General features: G+C 40.6%; 1 protein-coding gene, 1 long non-coding RNA gene and 1 pseudogene across 7 annotated transcripts in view; all 3 read right to left on the reverse strand.

Moving 5' to 3' along the window:
• Positions 1–11,744: 11,744 nt before the first annotated feature.
• The window catches only part of LOC118241338 (uncharacterized), a 198,880-nt gene continuing 191,318 nt past the window's right edge, over positions 11,745–19,306 (reverse strand). For all 6 annotated transcript variants that reach the window (XM_081715692.1, XM_081715753.1, XM_081715842.1 and 3 more), the window contains exon 7: positions 11,745–11,874. In XM_081715692.1, the coding sequence (XP_081571818.1) occupies positions 11,827–11,874 (48 nt within the window). In that variant the 3' untranslated portion in view covers positions 11,745–11,826. The remainder of the gene's footprint in view (positions 11,875–19,306) is intronic.
• On the reverse strand, positions 13,077–13,195 carry LOC145659793 (5S ribosomal RNA; annotated as a pseudogene).
• LOC145659047 (uncharacterized) lies at positions 16,021–19,292 on the reverse strand. The gene is made up of 3 exons (XR_014125028.1): positions 19,193–19,292; positions 17,232–17,356; positions 16,021–16,747 (listed from the first exon to the last, which is right to left on the reverse strand). It is a non-coding gene; the product is annotated as an uncharacterized LOC145659047 (long non-coding RNA).

The raw sequence follows: 19,306 nt of genomic DNA on the forward strand, positions 1-19,306 counted from the left end.
ATCAGATAAATATCAATCAAAATAACAAGTGTACCTTTTGTAAGCATGTGTCTAATTACCAACAAGTCACAAACATGCTCATTCACTTTATTAAAGAACAAAGCAGTTTAAATAGGCGTCCATTGACTTGATGCAGCTGAATGCAGAATAAACTGCTTCCCATTCAATTTGTGAAATTCAAAGTGATTTAAATCTGTACTCATTCACTTTGTGAAGTACAAAAAACAATAAATAAGTGCATCACTTTGTGAGAAATAAAATACAGTATAAATCAGTACTCATTCACAACACACAGAACAAATAATGAAAACAGGAATAAATATAAAACTATGTACAATGGGGTGAGTGGGTGGTCACTGACCCTGTCCAGCATCTCCTCTCTTCATCTCCAGTCTTCCCTGCTGTGGCCAAACTCTTTGGTTTTGGGTTGGCCACACTGTCTGCAGGCTGTTCTTGCTTGCGCAGCTTAGTGGGGACGTATATATTGCATCCATCACCAGCGGCGGCTTCCTTTGCCTTTTTCTTCCACTGCCACGCTGTGGTCCGGAGTACTTTGGGCCCAGCAGGGGCGACGGGAGTGCCGGTGGTGGCAGAAGCTAAAACAGAAGCCGCGTCGCCTTCTGGACCAGCACTCGTCGGGGTCTCACCGGGAGGAATAGGAGGCTGGCCTCGGGTATGCTGAGAAGCCTGCCCAGACACGTCCTGTTCCTGCTTTTTCTTCCTGGCATTGTACCTGTAACAAAAAAATGCAGCCCAGCCTATCAGTGTATAGTCTACAGTGGCAATAAGATCAATATAAAACCCGGTAAACTCATCACTGGGTCAGTGTCCGCTGATTCAACTCAAAAAGTTGAACATGGGTCCGGGCCACGAGGCCGGGGCTGCCGAGGACTACGTCCCTGATGACACCGTAGTCCCTCATGAAGGCAGCCCACCTGTTCACCCTGATGCTGGCGATGGTCTGACCGGCTGGGTGAAGTCGACAATGCACCAGGCACACGGCCTCGACAAGGCGGCTGACACTGGCCTACTGAGCAGAACCACTGCCTTGTCCAAGGAAGCAGCTGTGAAGATACAAAAGGACAGACAGACAGAATCAGTCAGTCACACAGCTACAATTCAAACTCAAGGAAATTTATTGGATTATTGAGTGGCTGCTTTTAAAATGTCCCTTGACAAGTCGGGTCTCTGTGACGCGGTAAGTGGGCAAAAACATCCTTGTCACTCTCTGGCAGTTTTTCCTAGAGAGCAATGATGCTGTCTACCATCTGCTCAGTCACAAAGGCCTGGTGATGCAAGTCCACCAGACTGTTGGCCAAGTTTACTATAAGATGGTAGGCTGGGACACCATCAGTTCCCAGGCTCTCCTGGAAATAAAAAAAAGAAAAATACACTTTTTTTACTGAAGCACACAAACATTTACTGCTCTCATATAGTTGAAAACCTTTTTTTTTGGATTGGTTAGAACTTGTGTTGTACTGTACATGTAAACACAAAGTGAATAGAAATAACTACAAAGTACTTACATCCTCCTGTTTTCCCCAACTAATGTGTATATGTAGTTCTAGCTAACAAATATTTCATAGATATAAAGAATAACAGCAGAACCTAGTGGAACCTACACCAAGGTGATTGGCACAAAAGAAGTGAAAGACCTCACATTATTCTTAAATCTCATTCTTTCTCGATTTACAGAGGAGTCATAGATGAACAGCCTCCAACAGAAAACATGACATCCATCCTGCTGGAAAGAACAAAGACAAAGGTGCTTGACATGAGAAGTGATTTGAAATTCTCACAAACTGCTTTTAAACTTGTTATATGTGTATCATTTTCAGATGGTAACACTACAAGTTTGCTGTATATGAGCTTTGTATTTTTTCTTTTCTTTAATTCTCTTCCCTTAGATGTGTAGTTTTGCTGATGCTACATTACGGACTGATTAAGAAGGTGTCCTTCACAGTCAAACATTTCCTCATACTAAGCTTGGGTGCTGTGTGTGCTGAGTGTTGAGCAAAACTTGGCTTGGAGGTGTGTACAGGGAAGGAGAGTGAGCTCAGTTTGATCCCAGTGATGAGTCCCTGTCGGGCCTGCGGGGCTGCCTGTAACCCTGGCCCTCATCTATCACATTGCATGCCACAGTCATTTGTCATAGAGAGAAATGTGAACTAAGGCAGTTTACAATGGCACAAAATTGCTACATCAGTTAAACTTTAGACAGTATGTGTGTGTATGTGTTTGACTTTGTGCATGGCACGTACTCCCCTGGATGGGATTTTATGTGGGCTGGTGCAACTCCTAATGATGGCAGATGTGCAATGAAAGTGAAAGTTTGGATTGATCTAACCTGTCAGAGAGGGTCAGTCAGCCAACCTCACACTCCAACATCATATGAGAAACAGGAGGCCAAACTAACACAGTAGGCATAGTGCACCTAATGGTACTGTTCAATTACAAATACTGTCAAGGTCACCACACAGAGCATGGTAAACCTGGACTTCAGATGACACTGTTTGGATGTTGTGCTTACTAATCCTAGCTGCAGCAGTTATTTAGGTCATTATATATGGTTTAATAGATGGTTGTTTTTCTTGTGCCCCACGCTGTCTTAAATTCCACAAAATTCGGCTGATAAGAAGAGACCTTGTATTGGGTGCCTAAAGACAGAAAGGCTCCAGTGTCTAACACATAGCAGCGCTGACTTTCACTTTCTTCAGTGCTTTAGAGTCTGAACAAAGAATGACATTATTTTAATATGTGGGCAAATAAAAGGTTTTACTTCGTGATATTTGTTTATTACTTGTTGTAATGTTTTAGACTAGTTCTCTCCCCAGAGAGATTAAGGCAACATTCTGATAAATTGAACAAAGATATTGAGCAGAAAACTGAGAGGTCCACTAGGAGAATGGAGACTTGTTATGGCTCTCAGGAACAGGCTGTTGGAATGTGTGTGTGTGTGTGTGTGTGTGTGTGTGTGTGTGTGTGTGTGTGTGTGTGTGTGTGTGTGTGTGTGTGTGTTTGTATGTAAGCAGATACAGTGTTTCATTGTCCTACTCAGTGTGCCTTTTTCCTATCACTTTCCTGTTTGTGTGCTAACCTGTGTTTAGGCACATAGGTTAGTTGATCTATCTCATACGTTTATGGGGAAGCTAACCAATGATCCAGAAGTAGCTTTGTCTATTCCTGTACCTGATGATGTTGTGCCCACTTCGACCACCCCCGTGTTACCTGATCTGATGAGTCAGTTCAACTTAGCTGCTGCTCAGAGATCTGACGAATCCCTGACAAATTGCTGACAAGTTAGTTGACAGGGAAAACAAACCGTCAGGTTATCGGAACACGTATTTCATTTGAGATGGTGTTTTATTAAGGACATGAGCTCACTCTGACTCCGATGAGGAGCATAAGCCCAGGTAGTTGTTCCTGTATCCTACCGATCGCACGTATTATCACTAGCCCATGACCATCCCCTGTCTGGACACCGAAGTATCAGAAAAAACTCCACAAATTCTACAACATTTCTTTTGGCCATTGATTAGCAGTGATGTTGGACACTGCTATTCATGCCATACATGCTAGTTTGCCGGAAAACCAAATCAGGTGATTACTGTCGGCCAAACAGTACTAATCCAAATTCTACCAATGCCAAAAGAAGATGACCTTAAGTTGACAGAGTAGTGAAGAGCAAATTAATCGAGTTTAGACTGACTAACAAACTGGGTATCTGACAAACATAAAATAAGACGCTACGCTAAGTACACTATTCTGCTCGTGAGAGGTTCTAGACTTGAAGTTACTTCTGTTTGAAATGATTCTCTGCTGAAATCGGTTTTTAACTACTGATCTCAGGGGCAGCATAAGAAGGAAAGGCTCAACAGATCTGTACATGCAAATTCATAGCTTCTTTGTCTCAGTCTTAGGCTTTGACTGTGTCAGGCATTTACCTCCAGTTACCTTATGAAACATAAATTAATTCAATATAGTACATTAAAAGAACAGAAAGAGAGAAACAAAACAACTGGAACACAAGAGCAAATTGACATATTGATATTTGGGGAGAGGTGCTGATTGTCTTTTAAGCCATAATAGGTGGGAACATTTTTATCACACTAATTTCACCTCAGCACTTAGTCTGCACATTTATATATACAAAGAAAAAGTTCTTACAAACAATATAAAGCACACAACTATTTTTTCATATATAAATTGGCTTCTCCTACTACTAATTGAGAAGCACTTTGCTTGCACAGCTGAAGAAGGACCTCAAAAACATTTCATTACTCAAAGACAAAACATTAGAGAATATTCAAGGAAACAGACAATGGTTCAAGGCAGATATGACTACTCAATATTTCAAACATCTATGTGCAAATGATTTATTTCACAGAATCAAAATCAGGAGTGAAAGACAAGTTAAAGAATATGTCTATTTGAGGATATGCAATTTAATTTGGGAAGTTAATTGTAGGGGAACATTGTGGAAATGAATGTATAGTCTATCCTGTCCTCATCTTGGTCAAGGCTGGTCAAGCTGCTTCAAGGCTGAGTGGAATCTTGGTTTGTATCTGAGTGTGTTTCTGTGCTTGGACTGAAATAGTTTACTCAAAGTACTGAATCCATTGGGCGGATCAGAAAAGTGCTGCTCATGGCCTGAGGGCTTGTAATCCCCAGCATGAGGGTCTCCGAGCATCTCTCTCACCTTGGGTGAGGTGTCCTTTTGTAGGTACTGATGGGGCTTTTTGCCACTGTTGTCACGTATGTTGCAGTTGGCACCATAATCACGCACCAGAACACTCAGGACTGATTCATACCTGTGAATAGCAGCAATGTGTAGTGGGGTGTAGCCGTTGTAGCTTTTGGTGTTTACGTCAACGCCTGGCCCACCTTGCCGTGAAAGAAGAAGGATCTTGCGCACCATTTCGCTGTTTCCTTGTTTAGCAGCCCAGTGAATTACTGTGAAGCCAGACATGAAGTTTCTCTTCTCTGCCAGCTTGATGTCCTGGAGCAGAAACTGGCAGATTTGATCCTGCTGTCCTGCTGCACACTTCACAAGCCACTCATGTTCTTTTGGCCCTAGAGGGAAGATGGCTGACTGCTATCCAAACCTGGTTTGGTGTCTTTGTTGACCCTTTTCAGGGCTGGTGAAGCAGGTGCCACAGAGTGCCTCCGCTTGGTCATGGCTGATCTGTACAGGTCATATGCCTCGTTCACTTCACTCAGACATGCTGCCACAGTCTGTTCATGGGCCATCTTAAAATCTGCCAGAGCAAGTATCATTACTGCTGGATATATATAGAACACATATTGTATGTACTGCATACAGCCTGTCAAGAGCCTAAAACCTTGTAAAAGATTAATAGTGCACTAATTCTTCAAGCGGTGTTGCATATTTTAAATGAGAGTCTTAGTCATCGCTGATCAGAGGATAAAAGCATTTTCAGTAAGTCAATTTTTGTCCCTTATTGTAAAGCTTATTTAGTTTACTGTGTTTTTTTATACATGAGAGTTAAATTAATCCATTTAGAAAGGCAAGTCCAAAAAGCAGAAAAAACAAATATCCATACCAACTGTAGGACGTTTTTTCCACTCTATATTTGAATTTTTTTAGATTCCACTTCTGCTTTCCTCTTTTGGTTTTCTTTATTAGGTCTCTCGTGGATTCCACATCCTTTGTGTCTGTGTTTTCTTCCTCAATGCGTCCAGCACACTATCTCCAGAAACGCCTCATTTTTCCTCTGTCCTCTTCAGTGTCTTTCCACAGACTGATCTGTAAAGGTGTTCATGGGATTCCCCTCACGTGTGACATCGGGCCACAGGACATATGGGGTTCTAAAGTTCCAAGAGCGTAGATGAGTTGTTTTTCTTTGAATTTCCTAATTTCATTGCTGCCATAGCGACAACTGGCAATGCAAACAGATGTGTCATTAATGCAGTGACTCTAACAGGTTCCTCAACCTGGATTGATTAACCATGTATGACTCACCACTGGAGACTGTGATACATATAACATCCCAAAGTGTACTTAATTCTGAACAAAATCTAACTAGCCTCATTACTGCTGAACTATGAGGACCCATTTAGGGAGAAATCAGGGAAACACTACTTGCACATACATATGAAACACTTGTGTATACATATGATATATTTTCACATCAATAGCCTACTACTTACATTTGTGTATAATAATTTAAACTTGCATATACATGAACTTGCACATTCAATCCCTGGTGCGTAAACATAGAGTTGCACCATGCTTGTGCGTGTATGAGTGTGGCTGCATGTGTGTAAAACAATTTTCAGTGGGCCCGGAAGTCATTTCATTGTAACTTCAAGGCAGATATTTAACATGTGTACAGTGCGTATAATAGACAGAGGAAGACTGTTGAACTATTAATATTAGGACAGTTATGACATTTGTGTAATAAGTAGTGCTTCTCTTGATGACAAATGTTTTCTCATATAGAATTGTGTGCTTTATATTGTTTGTAAGAACTTTTCCTTCTCATTTCAAAATATGTGGACGAAGTGCTCAGTTTGTCTTATTATTTATTATGCGCAGTCTCACCATTTTTGTCAGATTGCAGCACGTTGTTACGTGGATACGTTATCTTATAATTATAAGCAGTGTGAGATGTGAAGCTAAGCGAATCACATGTGCAGAATTTCTAACAATAGTCTGTTTTGTACAGGCTGGCTACTCAGTGAAATTAAATGTAGTTGCTGAGCTTGTTGCAGCTGGATCAATTTAATGTGATTTCATTGTGTTTAATTTTAAACTCAGCTGTGTGCCATGAGACACAAGTTAATCTGAACATTTTTTGTTCTAGTTGCAAGCTAACGCCGACTTAACCTAGCCATGTTTTACAGTTAGCTTGAAATAATTGAGGTTCATCGCTAGAGGGCGCTGTTCTTTTTTTTCTTCTTTTTTTGTATTATTGATCAGGAAAAAACTATAAAATAGATGAGGTGGACATTTTATATGTATGATATGGAATTTGAGTATATGAGTGAATGTTACTCTGTAAATGTATAAGAATATGTAGAGAAGATTATTATGAGATCATCATTTATAATCAAATGACTACACTATACAACCACAGCTTCCTTTTATTTATATATTTCATAATATTGTTATTATGGAAGAAGTTGTAACATTTACTGGGAGGTGCATGGCAGAGCGAGACATACCTGCTGTGGGCTTGTTTGCTGACCCCTCAGTGAAATTAAATGTGGTTGCTGAACTTGTTATAGTGTGGAAAATAAAAGGAAACCCCTTTCATCCACAACCTGGTGTGCATCATTGAGTGGGACGGAACACAAAGGTCACACAAGCTACTATTTCACAATCCCACTCAACCTAATGACATACTGTATAATACAACTCTAGTATCAAGCTAAATACCTACAATTAGATTATTTATTTTAAATCACATACTTTCAAATAAAACAATAAAGGATTCTGGTACTTATTTTTCTAATGACTGTCAGACATTCTAGATACCACAGTATAAGCAGATGGACAAACTGATTATGGCACATGCTCTTGACCAACTCAAACTATGAAAGCAGGGAGCAGGCGTTTGACTGTCAAGGTCGTGTGTGTTTGGAAGCGCTCTCAATGTCCGGTTGACTGTAGAGATATTCAAGCCTGGTAAACTGTTGTCAGATATTCAAGCTTCAGCGTTAGACAGCAAACATTCAGTTGGCCAAGCGTGTCCTGCAAATTACAAATGTTTAGGTTTACATGACCTCATATGCAATCACAGCTTCATCAAATGAAAATGGAAAAAGAAAGAAACAATGATGCATTTGGATAGCAGATCCACATGAGGAGTACAGACTGCATGGATGAGTCCAAACTGTTGGCATGCGTTCTGCTTGAGGCAGTGCGTGCAGGAAAACTGCTATTGGCACGTCCCTCATTTCTAAGACAGACATTTCTGTTTTTGACATCTTTTACGTTTACATCCAGTAAATGGGGACTGCTCCATATTCTGTGCGATTATTTAAATCTGGATCTTAAAAACATTTTCCTTTGTTCAGGTTTTGATTAAGGGCTACAGGTACAGCATCATTTTGTCTTGGCTGCTCATCCCTCAGATAAAACTAAATAGCCCATCTAATAAATAGCAAAGATCCAGTGTTGTGCAGTGAGCCCAGTCAGCCAAACCCTCTTTGTGAAACAGAAAACCTCAAGTTTCTTTCACCTCTAAGCCAACTGAGTTTTCACTAAACCCACTTTCTGAAACAGACCCCTGGGCATACATTTTTAAATCTAAGTGTGCACTGACCTTTTCTGGCCAACACTGTGGATGTTTACTCAGTGTGCTTAATAACAGATGTGATCAGTACAACTGTGCATTTGTGTTTATTTATCAAGTTAGACTGTGTTTGTCTATAATTGTGACTTAGATCATCAGATCACTGTTACGGCCTTCACTAGGCAACAAAGCTGTAAAAGAGTGATGAGAAAACCAGCTAACAGAAGTAAATGTAGAAAGAAGGGAAACACAAGGAAAGACCATGGTAGTTTAAATGTTGCTGATGTATTACACACACACATAATGGATATTTGTTTGCTTTTACTATCCCAAAAAATCCATTGTACCTGATGCCATACAGAACTCATGGCACTGCTCTGTATTTCCTTCTGTTCTCAGGAGTTTGCTAAGGCACTGTGGGGCAAGACCGTTCAGTGCTTTGTAGCTCACTAGAAGGACGTCTTAATAGTAGGTGTCATCATCATTGGATCTGACTCCCGAGGACGTTATCAGCTCTTCAAGCAGGGTGGTGGTGTTCTTCCTCACACTCATCATCACATCTTTATGGTAGAAGCCCGTGGCCAGGCAGGTCATGGTCAGTTTGCCTGGGTCACTTAGTCAATGTGTAAACATTCACTTTAACTGTAGAGAGAGAACAGGTGTAAACACACAAGTTAGCATTCAATCAGAAACCAGATTTCTATCATAAACATCACTGCTATGGATAACTGGCTGCACATTGTTTCAGAACCATGTCACCTTAAGTACAAAACCACCTGTTCTGACACAGGAATGTATCCACAATTTCAGCCTGTTCTCACAAAGTTGTAAATAGTAGCGATGGCACGATATCAGTTTGTCTGTACCAATCCAATAACAACATCCTGTGATTTAATGTCGCCCAATATCAATAGTGATCTGATATTTTTTCATTAAAAACCTGTAACAGTAAACATGTTGGTGAACAGTTTGTTTCTGACCAAAGAATCGTATTTTTCTTGCCTGGACTCTCTGGTCCATCCCGAGTTAGTGCAGGGAAGGTCTCATCAGTCTCCTCTCTGCCACTGGCCGTCTCTGCTGATGTTCCCTGAGAAGCAGGTTTTTTCTGCTGAAAATGACATACAGACAAATTTCAAATTAGCCAAGTGTCCTCAAAGTAAGACTTATACTCCTAAATTTCATTGTATAGAATTAGCTACAGTATAAAATGCATTGCCATTAAAGGGTAGGATCACCACAGTGTAAAACATGTCTATATGAATCTTTGTTCAGCTACAGGAAAAAAATTGCACGAATAAATAACCGAAGCGTGAAATTCAGCACCAGTTAAAAGTTGCAGCCACTATAGATTGAATGTTTTTTTTTTTCAATTACTATCCTTTAAACTAAATAGTCTTCTATATAACAAACCTCCATATAATAAATCGGTCAGTTAGCTGGTGTACTTGGAACTCACCATGTGTCTCTTGCACTAGCTGGATTTGATCTCCTGCACTTGCACCTGAACAGTAAAAATATACGAAGATATATTTTTACTAATTAAAGTAACGAAATAATGGCTCTATATATCACTCCCATTAGTCCATGGGCTAGTACTACCATTACAGGCTTGACCATTATGGTCAGATACATTTAGTACACAGATACATTTAGTACAGACATTTCTCATGAGTTTTCCTCTCTCCCACAAGTCTTTCTACAGAGCCCACATGCCCAAGATTAAACAGTGACACACTAGAACCTCACACCTAGTGTATATATTCAGAGGACTAAATGAATGCAACAACCAAATAAAATACAAACTGCTCTCTGGACTATATGATGTTTTGGAAACATGTCTTTTTAGTAGTAATATATGGTAAATATGCATTTCATTTCATTTTAAGTTCATTGTAGTTCATTTAAAGTCACTCAGCAACCTATTGGCTGTGGAAAAACAACCATTGTTTAAGACAAGACTTGGGGTGCATAAAGCTACCACACAGCACCACGAAAGAGCATAAAGTTACCGCTTGTCTAAACAGACTTTTGGGGGATATTAATAAGCATAAAATGGACAAGTAAGACACATGGTGCGTAAATGACCTTTGCCGGATTGAAGGACAACTGATATTTAAGTAATTTAAAGTAAAAATACATTTGCAGCTAAATGCAGATGTGATCAGCCCTTGTTTTTTTGCAAAAGTAGGCAGTAAATTGCACTGCTTACATAAATAAATACAAGTGCCCATCGTGTGGTTTTAAATTTATGGCTATTAAAACCCAAAGTATTGTCACACATTTTGTTAGGATGGTCTATGACAAGCAGATCACTTTATGATACTACTGCATGTGTCTTTAATCTTGTGAATATACAGTGTTGTTTAGACTTGGGCTCTGGGTGCATTTGACATGTTGGAAGGACAAAGACAAACACACGCACATCATTTTACTGCAGATTTGCATATTTAACCGATCTCTTTACTGACTCTTCGTATAGGATTCCACAAAACGAGGACCCAAAGCCATCGAGGGGAATCACCAAAGGTACTTCAACACGGACGTCGCCCCCGTGTGGTGAACTGTGTTAACCCTGAGTGAGCATGTTAATAGAGTTATAGTCACTGCACGATATTTTATCTTTTTAACCTATCTTCCCTCCTTTTCATAAAAGCCAATATGAAATATGAAAAAATATAAATATGCTATATATATATATATATATATATGAAGGCAATCCAGCTTTAGGAGACTGAATGTTTACTTTGCATTTCTTGTTTTGGACAATAAATCATTCATGTAACTGTTACTGAAAAATACAAACCAAAACAGAAAAAGCATATTCTTTTCAAGTAATTTACTTCAGATTTCAATGCAGAGCTGTCTACTGTATGGAAAATAGTAATTTGTTAATTCTTAGATTTGTTTGCATTATTAATAATCTTAGTTTATTTGATCAAGTAGTCTAACGCTGGGTATTGTTAACACCATCAACAACAATAATAACAATAATGTTTTTATTTATTTATGTAGCATATTCATTCTGAGTGTAAAATCTCATATTTACGTAAAAGATTCATGAGCTTTCATTATGACTGAGGATAAAGAGAAACCGCTTTCCCACGTCTGGTTTTCAATCAAAATTCAATCAAATTTTATTTATATAGCGCTTTTTACAACAGATGTTTAGAAAAGGATAGAGCCAGCAGGTTCTGAAATCCGAGCCTTTGAGTGATGCTGATGCTATAATTATGGTCAGGGTTTATGAGTGGGGTAGGACCAGCCAATCAGAGCCTTGGAAGCAGACCCCAACACATCAGTCCCACTGGACCCCAGAGTTGTGAGTGGACCCTTTCAGCGCACTGGTGGCTGAGGGGAGCAGAGTGGAGAGTGGAGCTCCAGACCTCCAGACCTCCAGTGCTGACCTGCTCACAGGCCGCGTGCGCCACTTTAACGCAGAAATGTCAGAGGTGTGTCGTCATCACGCCTCGTGCTCTCACCAGCTTCATCACGAGCATGAGCGCAGCTCTCTGCTGTCGTCATGTCTGACCAGCGGATTTCAGGAACGAGCCCCTTTAACACCTCATTATAGCGAAGGAGGGTTTAAAATAAATAACAATGTTGACAGAATAATCTACAGGGGAAGACCAAGATGTTTCTGTGAAGAGCGGCGTCACACGTGGCCCATTTCAGCGTCTCAGGAGCTCCTTCTCTCCCTCAGTTCAGTTCAGTAGCTTTACTGGCATGATCACATACAATTCTAGTGTTGCCAAAGCAGCATTATAACATGAACATTACACAACATTACAACCTTTGCCATTATGGAAGTTAAGACTTCTGTTATGATAAAGAAGACATTTGTCTGAAATAATAATAATTGGAAGAAGTGAAAAGAAAGTTAAATAAGGATGGAAAATAATAAATAGGTAACTTTCGTAAACTGGGTAGTATAGTTTGTTAGTGTGTATGTTTGGGGGGTTACTGTAACGCGGGAGGAGTGAAGAGCGAACACACTTGTGAAGTGCCGACGCGCTGGATGTTTAATGCGAAACAGGACTAACGAGGGATGCCATAAAGAGCACGACAAATAGAGTAAAATAAATAAAAGTTTAATAACAAACAAACAAAAATAACACAACAGAACCAAGGACAGACAGCAATAACGGGTGAGGCAGTGTAGACCACAAACACAGAGTAAGAGTCCAATAGTGGAGCGAACAGCAGAGAACTAAACCAGGACAACAACAGACAGGGGAACTAAACAGGGAGCGGAGAGGAAGGATAAAAGAATGAGGGATGAGAACAAACGGAGAATACTAAACACGTACAAGCGAAGAGCGAGGACTGACCAGATATTACCAGAAACACGTATTAGCGAGGACTGACGAGATATTACCAGAAACACATATTAGCGAGGACTGATGAGATATTACCAGAAACACATATTAGCGAGGACTGACGAGATATTACCAGAAACACATATTAGCGAGGACTGACGAGATATTACTAGAAACACATATTAGCGAGGACTGACAAGATATTACTAGAAACACATATTAGCAAGGACTGACGAGATCTAATCAGAGACGATGAATGACAAAGAATGAGCGACACACCAGAGACGCAGGAACGGGGTTTACTAGTGTAGTGTTTATTAGTGTAGTAATGCGATTAGGGACAAACTCAGAACAGCTGGACACAAAGGAAGAGACACAGAACCATGGAAGAGACTCGAAACATAAAAGCAAGAAAGAAAGCATGAAATAAAACCTACAGAAGCCACGTAGTAGGTGAAAAGGGGCAAATATGAACAGAAACACATCTAAGGAGAAGAAAAGCTTGCAGCACCTGGTATTCCCAGGCAGTCCCCTATCCAATTACTAACCAGGCCTGACACTGCTTAGCTTCTAAGATCGGACTAGATACAACGTGTTCAGGGTGGTGTGGCTGCAAATGATGAGAAGGTGAAAAAATGTGACAGTGTGGCCACAAAGACAACATGCCTGGTTATGCCTTTCTCAGAGAGATAAAACAATGCCTTAGACAATTAGTTTGGTGTTTTTGCTTTCCATTTTCCATCACTTTAACCTGCTCTTCCTCTCTGCAATATGCAGGATGAGCCATTGCTTACAATTTACATTTACGGCACTTAGCAGAAGCTCTTATCCAGAGCGACTTAAAAAGTGCTTTGTCGTTTAGTCATAGAATACCTCCTACTACAGTATAGTAGGTTAGAATCAGACATACCAATGAACTAGAATAATGTAGAATACAGGGATGAATGCTGATATCTAGAAGTACAAAATACATAAGGTCTATCTTAAACAATGATAAGTGCTATAAACAATAAGTGCTAGAGTTTGTTAAACAACATAAACAATGTTCTACAATAAGTACTAAATTAGTCAGTCAATATGGGAGCAGTGTCAGTTGTCCTTTAAATATTCTGCAAATAGACGGGTCTTCAGTCTGTGTTTGAAGACTGCAAGGGACTCTGCTGTCCGGACAGCAAGTGGGAGTTTATTCCACCATCTTAGAGCCAGGACAGAAAATAGTCTCGATGCTTGTCGTCCATGAGACCTGAAGCAAAATGATATGAAGCTTAGTTTATGGGATCATTATACAGCGTATCGCTGTACTGGACACTTCTAGCTATAGCAAGGTAAGCTGTGGTTAGTTCCTACAATTAACATGAGCTTCCTACCTCTCCATCCATACATTCAGTGAACAAATAGGCAACAACTCAAGAGATCCAGCTGTGCACAACAGCACTGTTTCACAATACCAAGCCAGCTTGTGGACCCGACAATTCTGTCTACTGGTTGTGATGCTGCGTTGTGTTCTGGTGGTGTTAACATCAGGAGGAAAGCGGCAGTACTGGCACTGTGGACCTTTACTGTAGAAACATGGAAAAATCATCTGTGTGTGTGTTGCTTTTTATCCCCCTCCAATATTGCCTGTCCAGTTCCCAATCATTCAGACACACACACACACACACACACACACACACACACACACACACACCCTGTTCTGCCCACTCTATTTGTGTGGTAAACTTTCTCTTATCACACACACAGTCTCTTAGTGCAGCTCCCAGCTTTCTTTTTCCAGAATTACCACTGAAATTAGAGACGACTGCTACAGGATTATAGAAGCAGAGAACTGCAAACATGCACCAGCAGAATATTACTGTCCATTAGTCATTTCTGTGTCTGGAGTCATTTCAGTATCTGGAGAATTATCAGTTTTGGTTGTTTTATACTAACGGCTAATGTTAAGGGCATAAAGCATGATTCAGTAAGGCTTTAAAAGGTCAAATTAAGGGTGTAAAGGTTCATACCAACAGTGACTGCAAAGAGATTCAGTTCAATTCCACAAGTATATGTTGGCTACATGTCCATGAGCATGACATCCCCCACATGGTGCTTCTCTACGACATTGTTCTGGTCTGACCTCTCTAGTAGGGAAGGCCTGTAAACGCTGTGGGGTCTCCTGCCCTGAAGTGCAGGGTCAGAGGACGCATGCTGCTCTGCTGAGTTTGTGACTTTCCCTGATTCTACCCGTCAGCGAGGAAAAAGGAGATTGTTAAAACTGCTCCATTAAAGAATGCCACTAAAAGCAGAGAAAGAAAGAGAGATAACTATTATCTGTGTGTGTGTTGGAAAGAAACAAAATGCCTCAAAACAGTAGTCCAAGAGCTAAACCCCCTGGTTAGTATTGGTTCACTAGTCTAAGAGCTCTCCTGGTTAGGTGTGTGGCGTGACAGTGATGTAGCACAGTGTAAAGAATTCCACTGTCACAATATCCCAGGAGAGTTCAAACTACAGTAGTGTGAAAAAGTGTTTGCTCCCTTCCTATCTTATATCTTTATAACCTCCTCCAGACTCATAGATCTTGATCACTTTGCATCTCAGGTGCTCCTGCATTTCTTTAGATTGCAGCATGCCATCTAGCTTGTGAGAAACCTTTAGTCTTCTTCACTTTGTCAGGCAGGTCCTATTTAAGTGATTTATTGATTGCAAACAGGTGTGGCAGTAATTAGGCCTGGGTGTGGCTAGAGAAATTAAACTCAGCTTTCCAAAGATATGATAAACCAGGAGTTATCACAGTAGGCAATCACTTTTTCACACAGGGCCATGTAGGTTTGGATTTTTTGTTCTCTTAATAATAAAAACTGCATTTTGTGTTTACTTGTGTTAGCATGGCCAAAGCTCTCCGATACCCCATGAACAGGGGATTTTCTTTCCTTTAGCACCAGTTCTGAGCCTGAGAGCTGCAAACTGAAAACCTCCAAATGGGATCAATGAAACTATGAGTGGGACCTGCAGTTTAGATCACTCATCCTAAATCCAATTTTCAGCAGTAACCACTGACCAGGCCTTTGAAGACCTCCGTGATGTTTTACACCACACTTAAAACCCTTACAGTGTCCAACAAGCTCAGATAGGTGTGATGGTCAGGTGTCCACATACTTGTAGACATACAGTGTATGTGTGCAACACCCATAAACACTGCCAAGGGGCTTTTAGGTACATTCAGAATATAATTTCTCAGTACAGTGAGGTCTTTAGGGCACAGTCAGATTATAACACGTCTCAGTACAGAGGTGTTTTGGGTACACTCAGATTATAATGCGTCTCATGTGTATGTAACAGCATTCTGACAAGTCAGTATCTTACCAACAATTAATTGTTACATTTATCTTCAAAATAAAATACCTTTAATGGCATATTTTGCTTTTACAAAGAGGTGTTAATTTCAAAATGATGTATATGATTTTTACATATAATGATGTAAAAATGATGTATATTTCTACTCAGAGAAAACACACTTCAAATGCCTGAGGTGATGACTGTACATATATATTCTCTGTACCTGCCCTTTATTTACCCCTCTACACAGAGCCAGGTTTGGAGCCCAGGCCTTAGTCCCTGATGGATCATTTTAACACCAGTGGCCATCAGCCCTGCTGCTTCAGCTGGAGATCTCAGTGGAAGAACTCCAGGAGCAGGAGGTGGGTCTAACACTCTAGGGTAGTAGATCTCCAGAAGTAGGGGGTGAGGCTAAACTCTGCTGGGAGACAGATCTCCAGGAGCAGGGTTGGTGTGCACTGGTCTACACAGGTCCATCCCAGAGTCTTTGTCCTGCTTCCCTGGTCAGTCCCTGTGTGTTCCTCACTCAGTGCTGACCTGCTCTCTCTCCCGGCCTCTCTGCTTCTTGATCTGTGGCTGTTGAGCTTTGGCCTTTTTAACAGGAGGCAGAGTCTGTGTCTCCTCTCCTCCCTTCACTTTCCTCTTCTTGTTCTTTTTCTTCTTCTTCTTCTTCCCCCCTTCCACCCCTCCCCCTGCAGTTGCCGGGGCGACTGTAGTGTCCATTCCCTCCAGTATGGTGGGCTTCTTGCGGTTTTTGCATTTCTTGCTCTCGGGGAGGAACCCTTTCTTCTTCTTCTTTGGAGTCTCCTGCTCCACCTGCTCTGCTGCTGCTTTTTTCACCTTCTCCACTCGGGGCTTCCCGAGAAGACCAGGAGATGAAGATCAGACACAACAAACCCAAGGAGACCAGGAGACAAAGATCAGACACAACAAACCCAAGGAGACCAGAAGACAAAGATCAGACACAACAAACCCGAGGAGACCAGGAGACAAAGATCAGACACAACAAACCCAAGGAGACCAGAAGACAAAGATCAGACACAACAAACCCGAGGAGACCAGGAGACAAAGATCAGACACAACAAACCGAAGGAGACCAGGAGACAAAGATCAGACACAACAAACCCAAGGAGACCAGGAGACAAAGATCAGATGGAGGCCCACAAACATCCATTTATGAGCAGACATTGTGATGAGGGGACAGCAGAGCTGACTGGTTATGATGACCAGCTGGGTTCATGGTTAACGTCCGCTTATCAGTCCTCCATTACTGATATCTGAGGCTCCGTGGCTCAGACTGTGACAATTATGAGTGAGTGCAGCTGTACGTGTAACTCACTGAATGTTGAAGAGTTTCATCACACTCCAGTACGTGTCTTCTAGCTGCCCGGCCTTCTGCAGACTCCCTTCAGAATTCAAGGACCTCAGAACATTCCAGAGAGAGTCCAGATTCACCTCCACCTTCTGATCAGAACAACAGACTTTTAGCCTTGCCACTACAGACATAATTAAAACATAATGAAAACAACTATGCTACAGCAACTGGGCAAATAAGGCCAGTGTGATAAAATCTAGAAAAAGCTAGAGTGGAATCACGAGTGTTTCTAGAATGCTCAGTCTAGAGTAAACAGAGTTTAGTTCCAACTCCACTCCAGGAGATCTACCGCCCTGCACACTCTATGTGCAAGTATCACTACATGATTTACACATACATTAACCCACCATAAACATAGTCATTAATGAAATATGACAAAACATCGTAGGTGTTTGTCTGGCATAAAACTCCCACAACAGCCACCATAGTGCACTATAAATTCTCTCTCTTTTCTAACTCTCAACTACATGAACAATCCAATCTGCAATACCTAGCATCAGTTTCTGATTGGCTGTGTGTAAGTAAATCAGGCTGTTCCTCAAAGATGCATAAGTTTATGTAGAGATTTAGGTTGTGCTGCTTCTCTCAAGGAACCACCTAACCTTTCAAGCACTCTGCCATTTCTGTTTCCATGTCTTTATTTCTGCCTTGAACCTAAACTATTTACACAGCTATTACGGACAGGTCTACCAGCCATATCTGATACCATACTATATGGGATCAGTACAGAATCGACGAGACAAATTAAACTGAAGTCGTACTCTCATCATAACATGCCTGTGACAGTGCAGTTAGCAAAAAGCTGTTTTATTACATACACACCTACAGGCTGTCTGATTCCATACTGTACAGAAGTTTTATGCTTGCATTTTATCAGTGATGAAAGTGTTAGTCTGGAAAAAAGGTGAAAAATTAAAGCCAGCCTTAACCTCATTGGTCTGTGTGATCATTTGTGTGTTGTGATTGGCTAGTCATCATTTTGTTTCCTGTTTACATTAGTTGGTCCATTTCTTCTTCCTTTCTCTTTGTCCTGAATGTGTTTTATTTGGAGTATGTGATGTGCTTTGATATGAATTTGTAACAGTTTTAGGAAGACTGACGTCGCTGCTGTTGTAAACCAGACAGCTCCACAACCTTGATCTCTGACTTATGTCCTTTGTTCTGATGTGTGGGTGTATCCGTGTTGCTCAATTCACCGTGTGGTTTGCTTGCTCATATTTAAGATTTTAGATGCCTCTATCCTTTCTTGAATAACAGTTGATAATTTGATGTGTATTTTATAGAGCTTCAAGTAGTGCTATATAGTGACATTTAACAGGATATTGCCATCCCATTACTCCAAATTCCCACAGTAAAAATAACTTGGTCATTCTAAAAGTAACTACGTAAGAGAGTGTATTTCAAGAATTTAGTGGATTATTTGATAATTTGATCTGTTTATTTTATAAAGATTCAATATGTGCAAAGAGACATTTTACACAAGCTTGCCATCCCAATACTCTACATTCCTGCAGTAAAAACACTGCAATGTCATATTTTGAATATGTTGCAAAGTGTTTTCCAAGAATATCACAGAGTGAATTGATCATTTGCTTTGTGTTTTTTTATGTCATTTTAAAAAGATACTATAGTGAACTGATCATCTATTTGCACAATATTGCTCAATATTTTATCCACCTTCCTAAGAAAGTGATCTTTAAAAATGTAGTGGATTTAACAGAAAAAATGGAAGGTTTGAATTTCCAAAAAATAAGACTTTTCTCTACACACACTTCCTTTAGGTGCATTAGACCCAAGATATGTTTAAATAAGCTGAAGAACATGTTTATTTTAGATTTTCATTGTGTGAACTAAAGGAGCGAGAAACTTCCTCTACAGATGATGACAAGATGGAGGTTCATGCCAAGCCTTCAGTGCAGACTCACCGGAAACCTGCTGAAACTTGTGACTTGTGGTTTCTGTTTCTGCTTTTCTGCTCAGTTCCACAGTGGGTTTGTGGTCTTGTATCTAAGACAGTAATGTCACTCTATAGATTTCCT

This window comes from Electrophorus electricus, chromosome 1 (genome assembly GCF_041902795.1).
Source record: "Electrophorus electricus isolate QZ-2024a chromosome 1, ASM4190279v1, whole genome shotgun sequence".
Lineage (NCBI taxonomy): Eukaryota > Metazoa > Chordata > Actinopteri > Gymnotiformes > Gymnotidae > Electrophorus > Electrophorus electricus.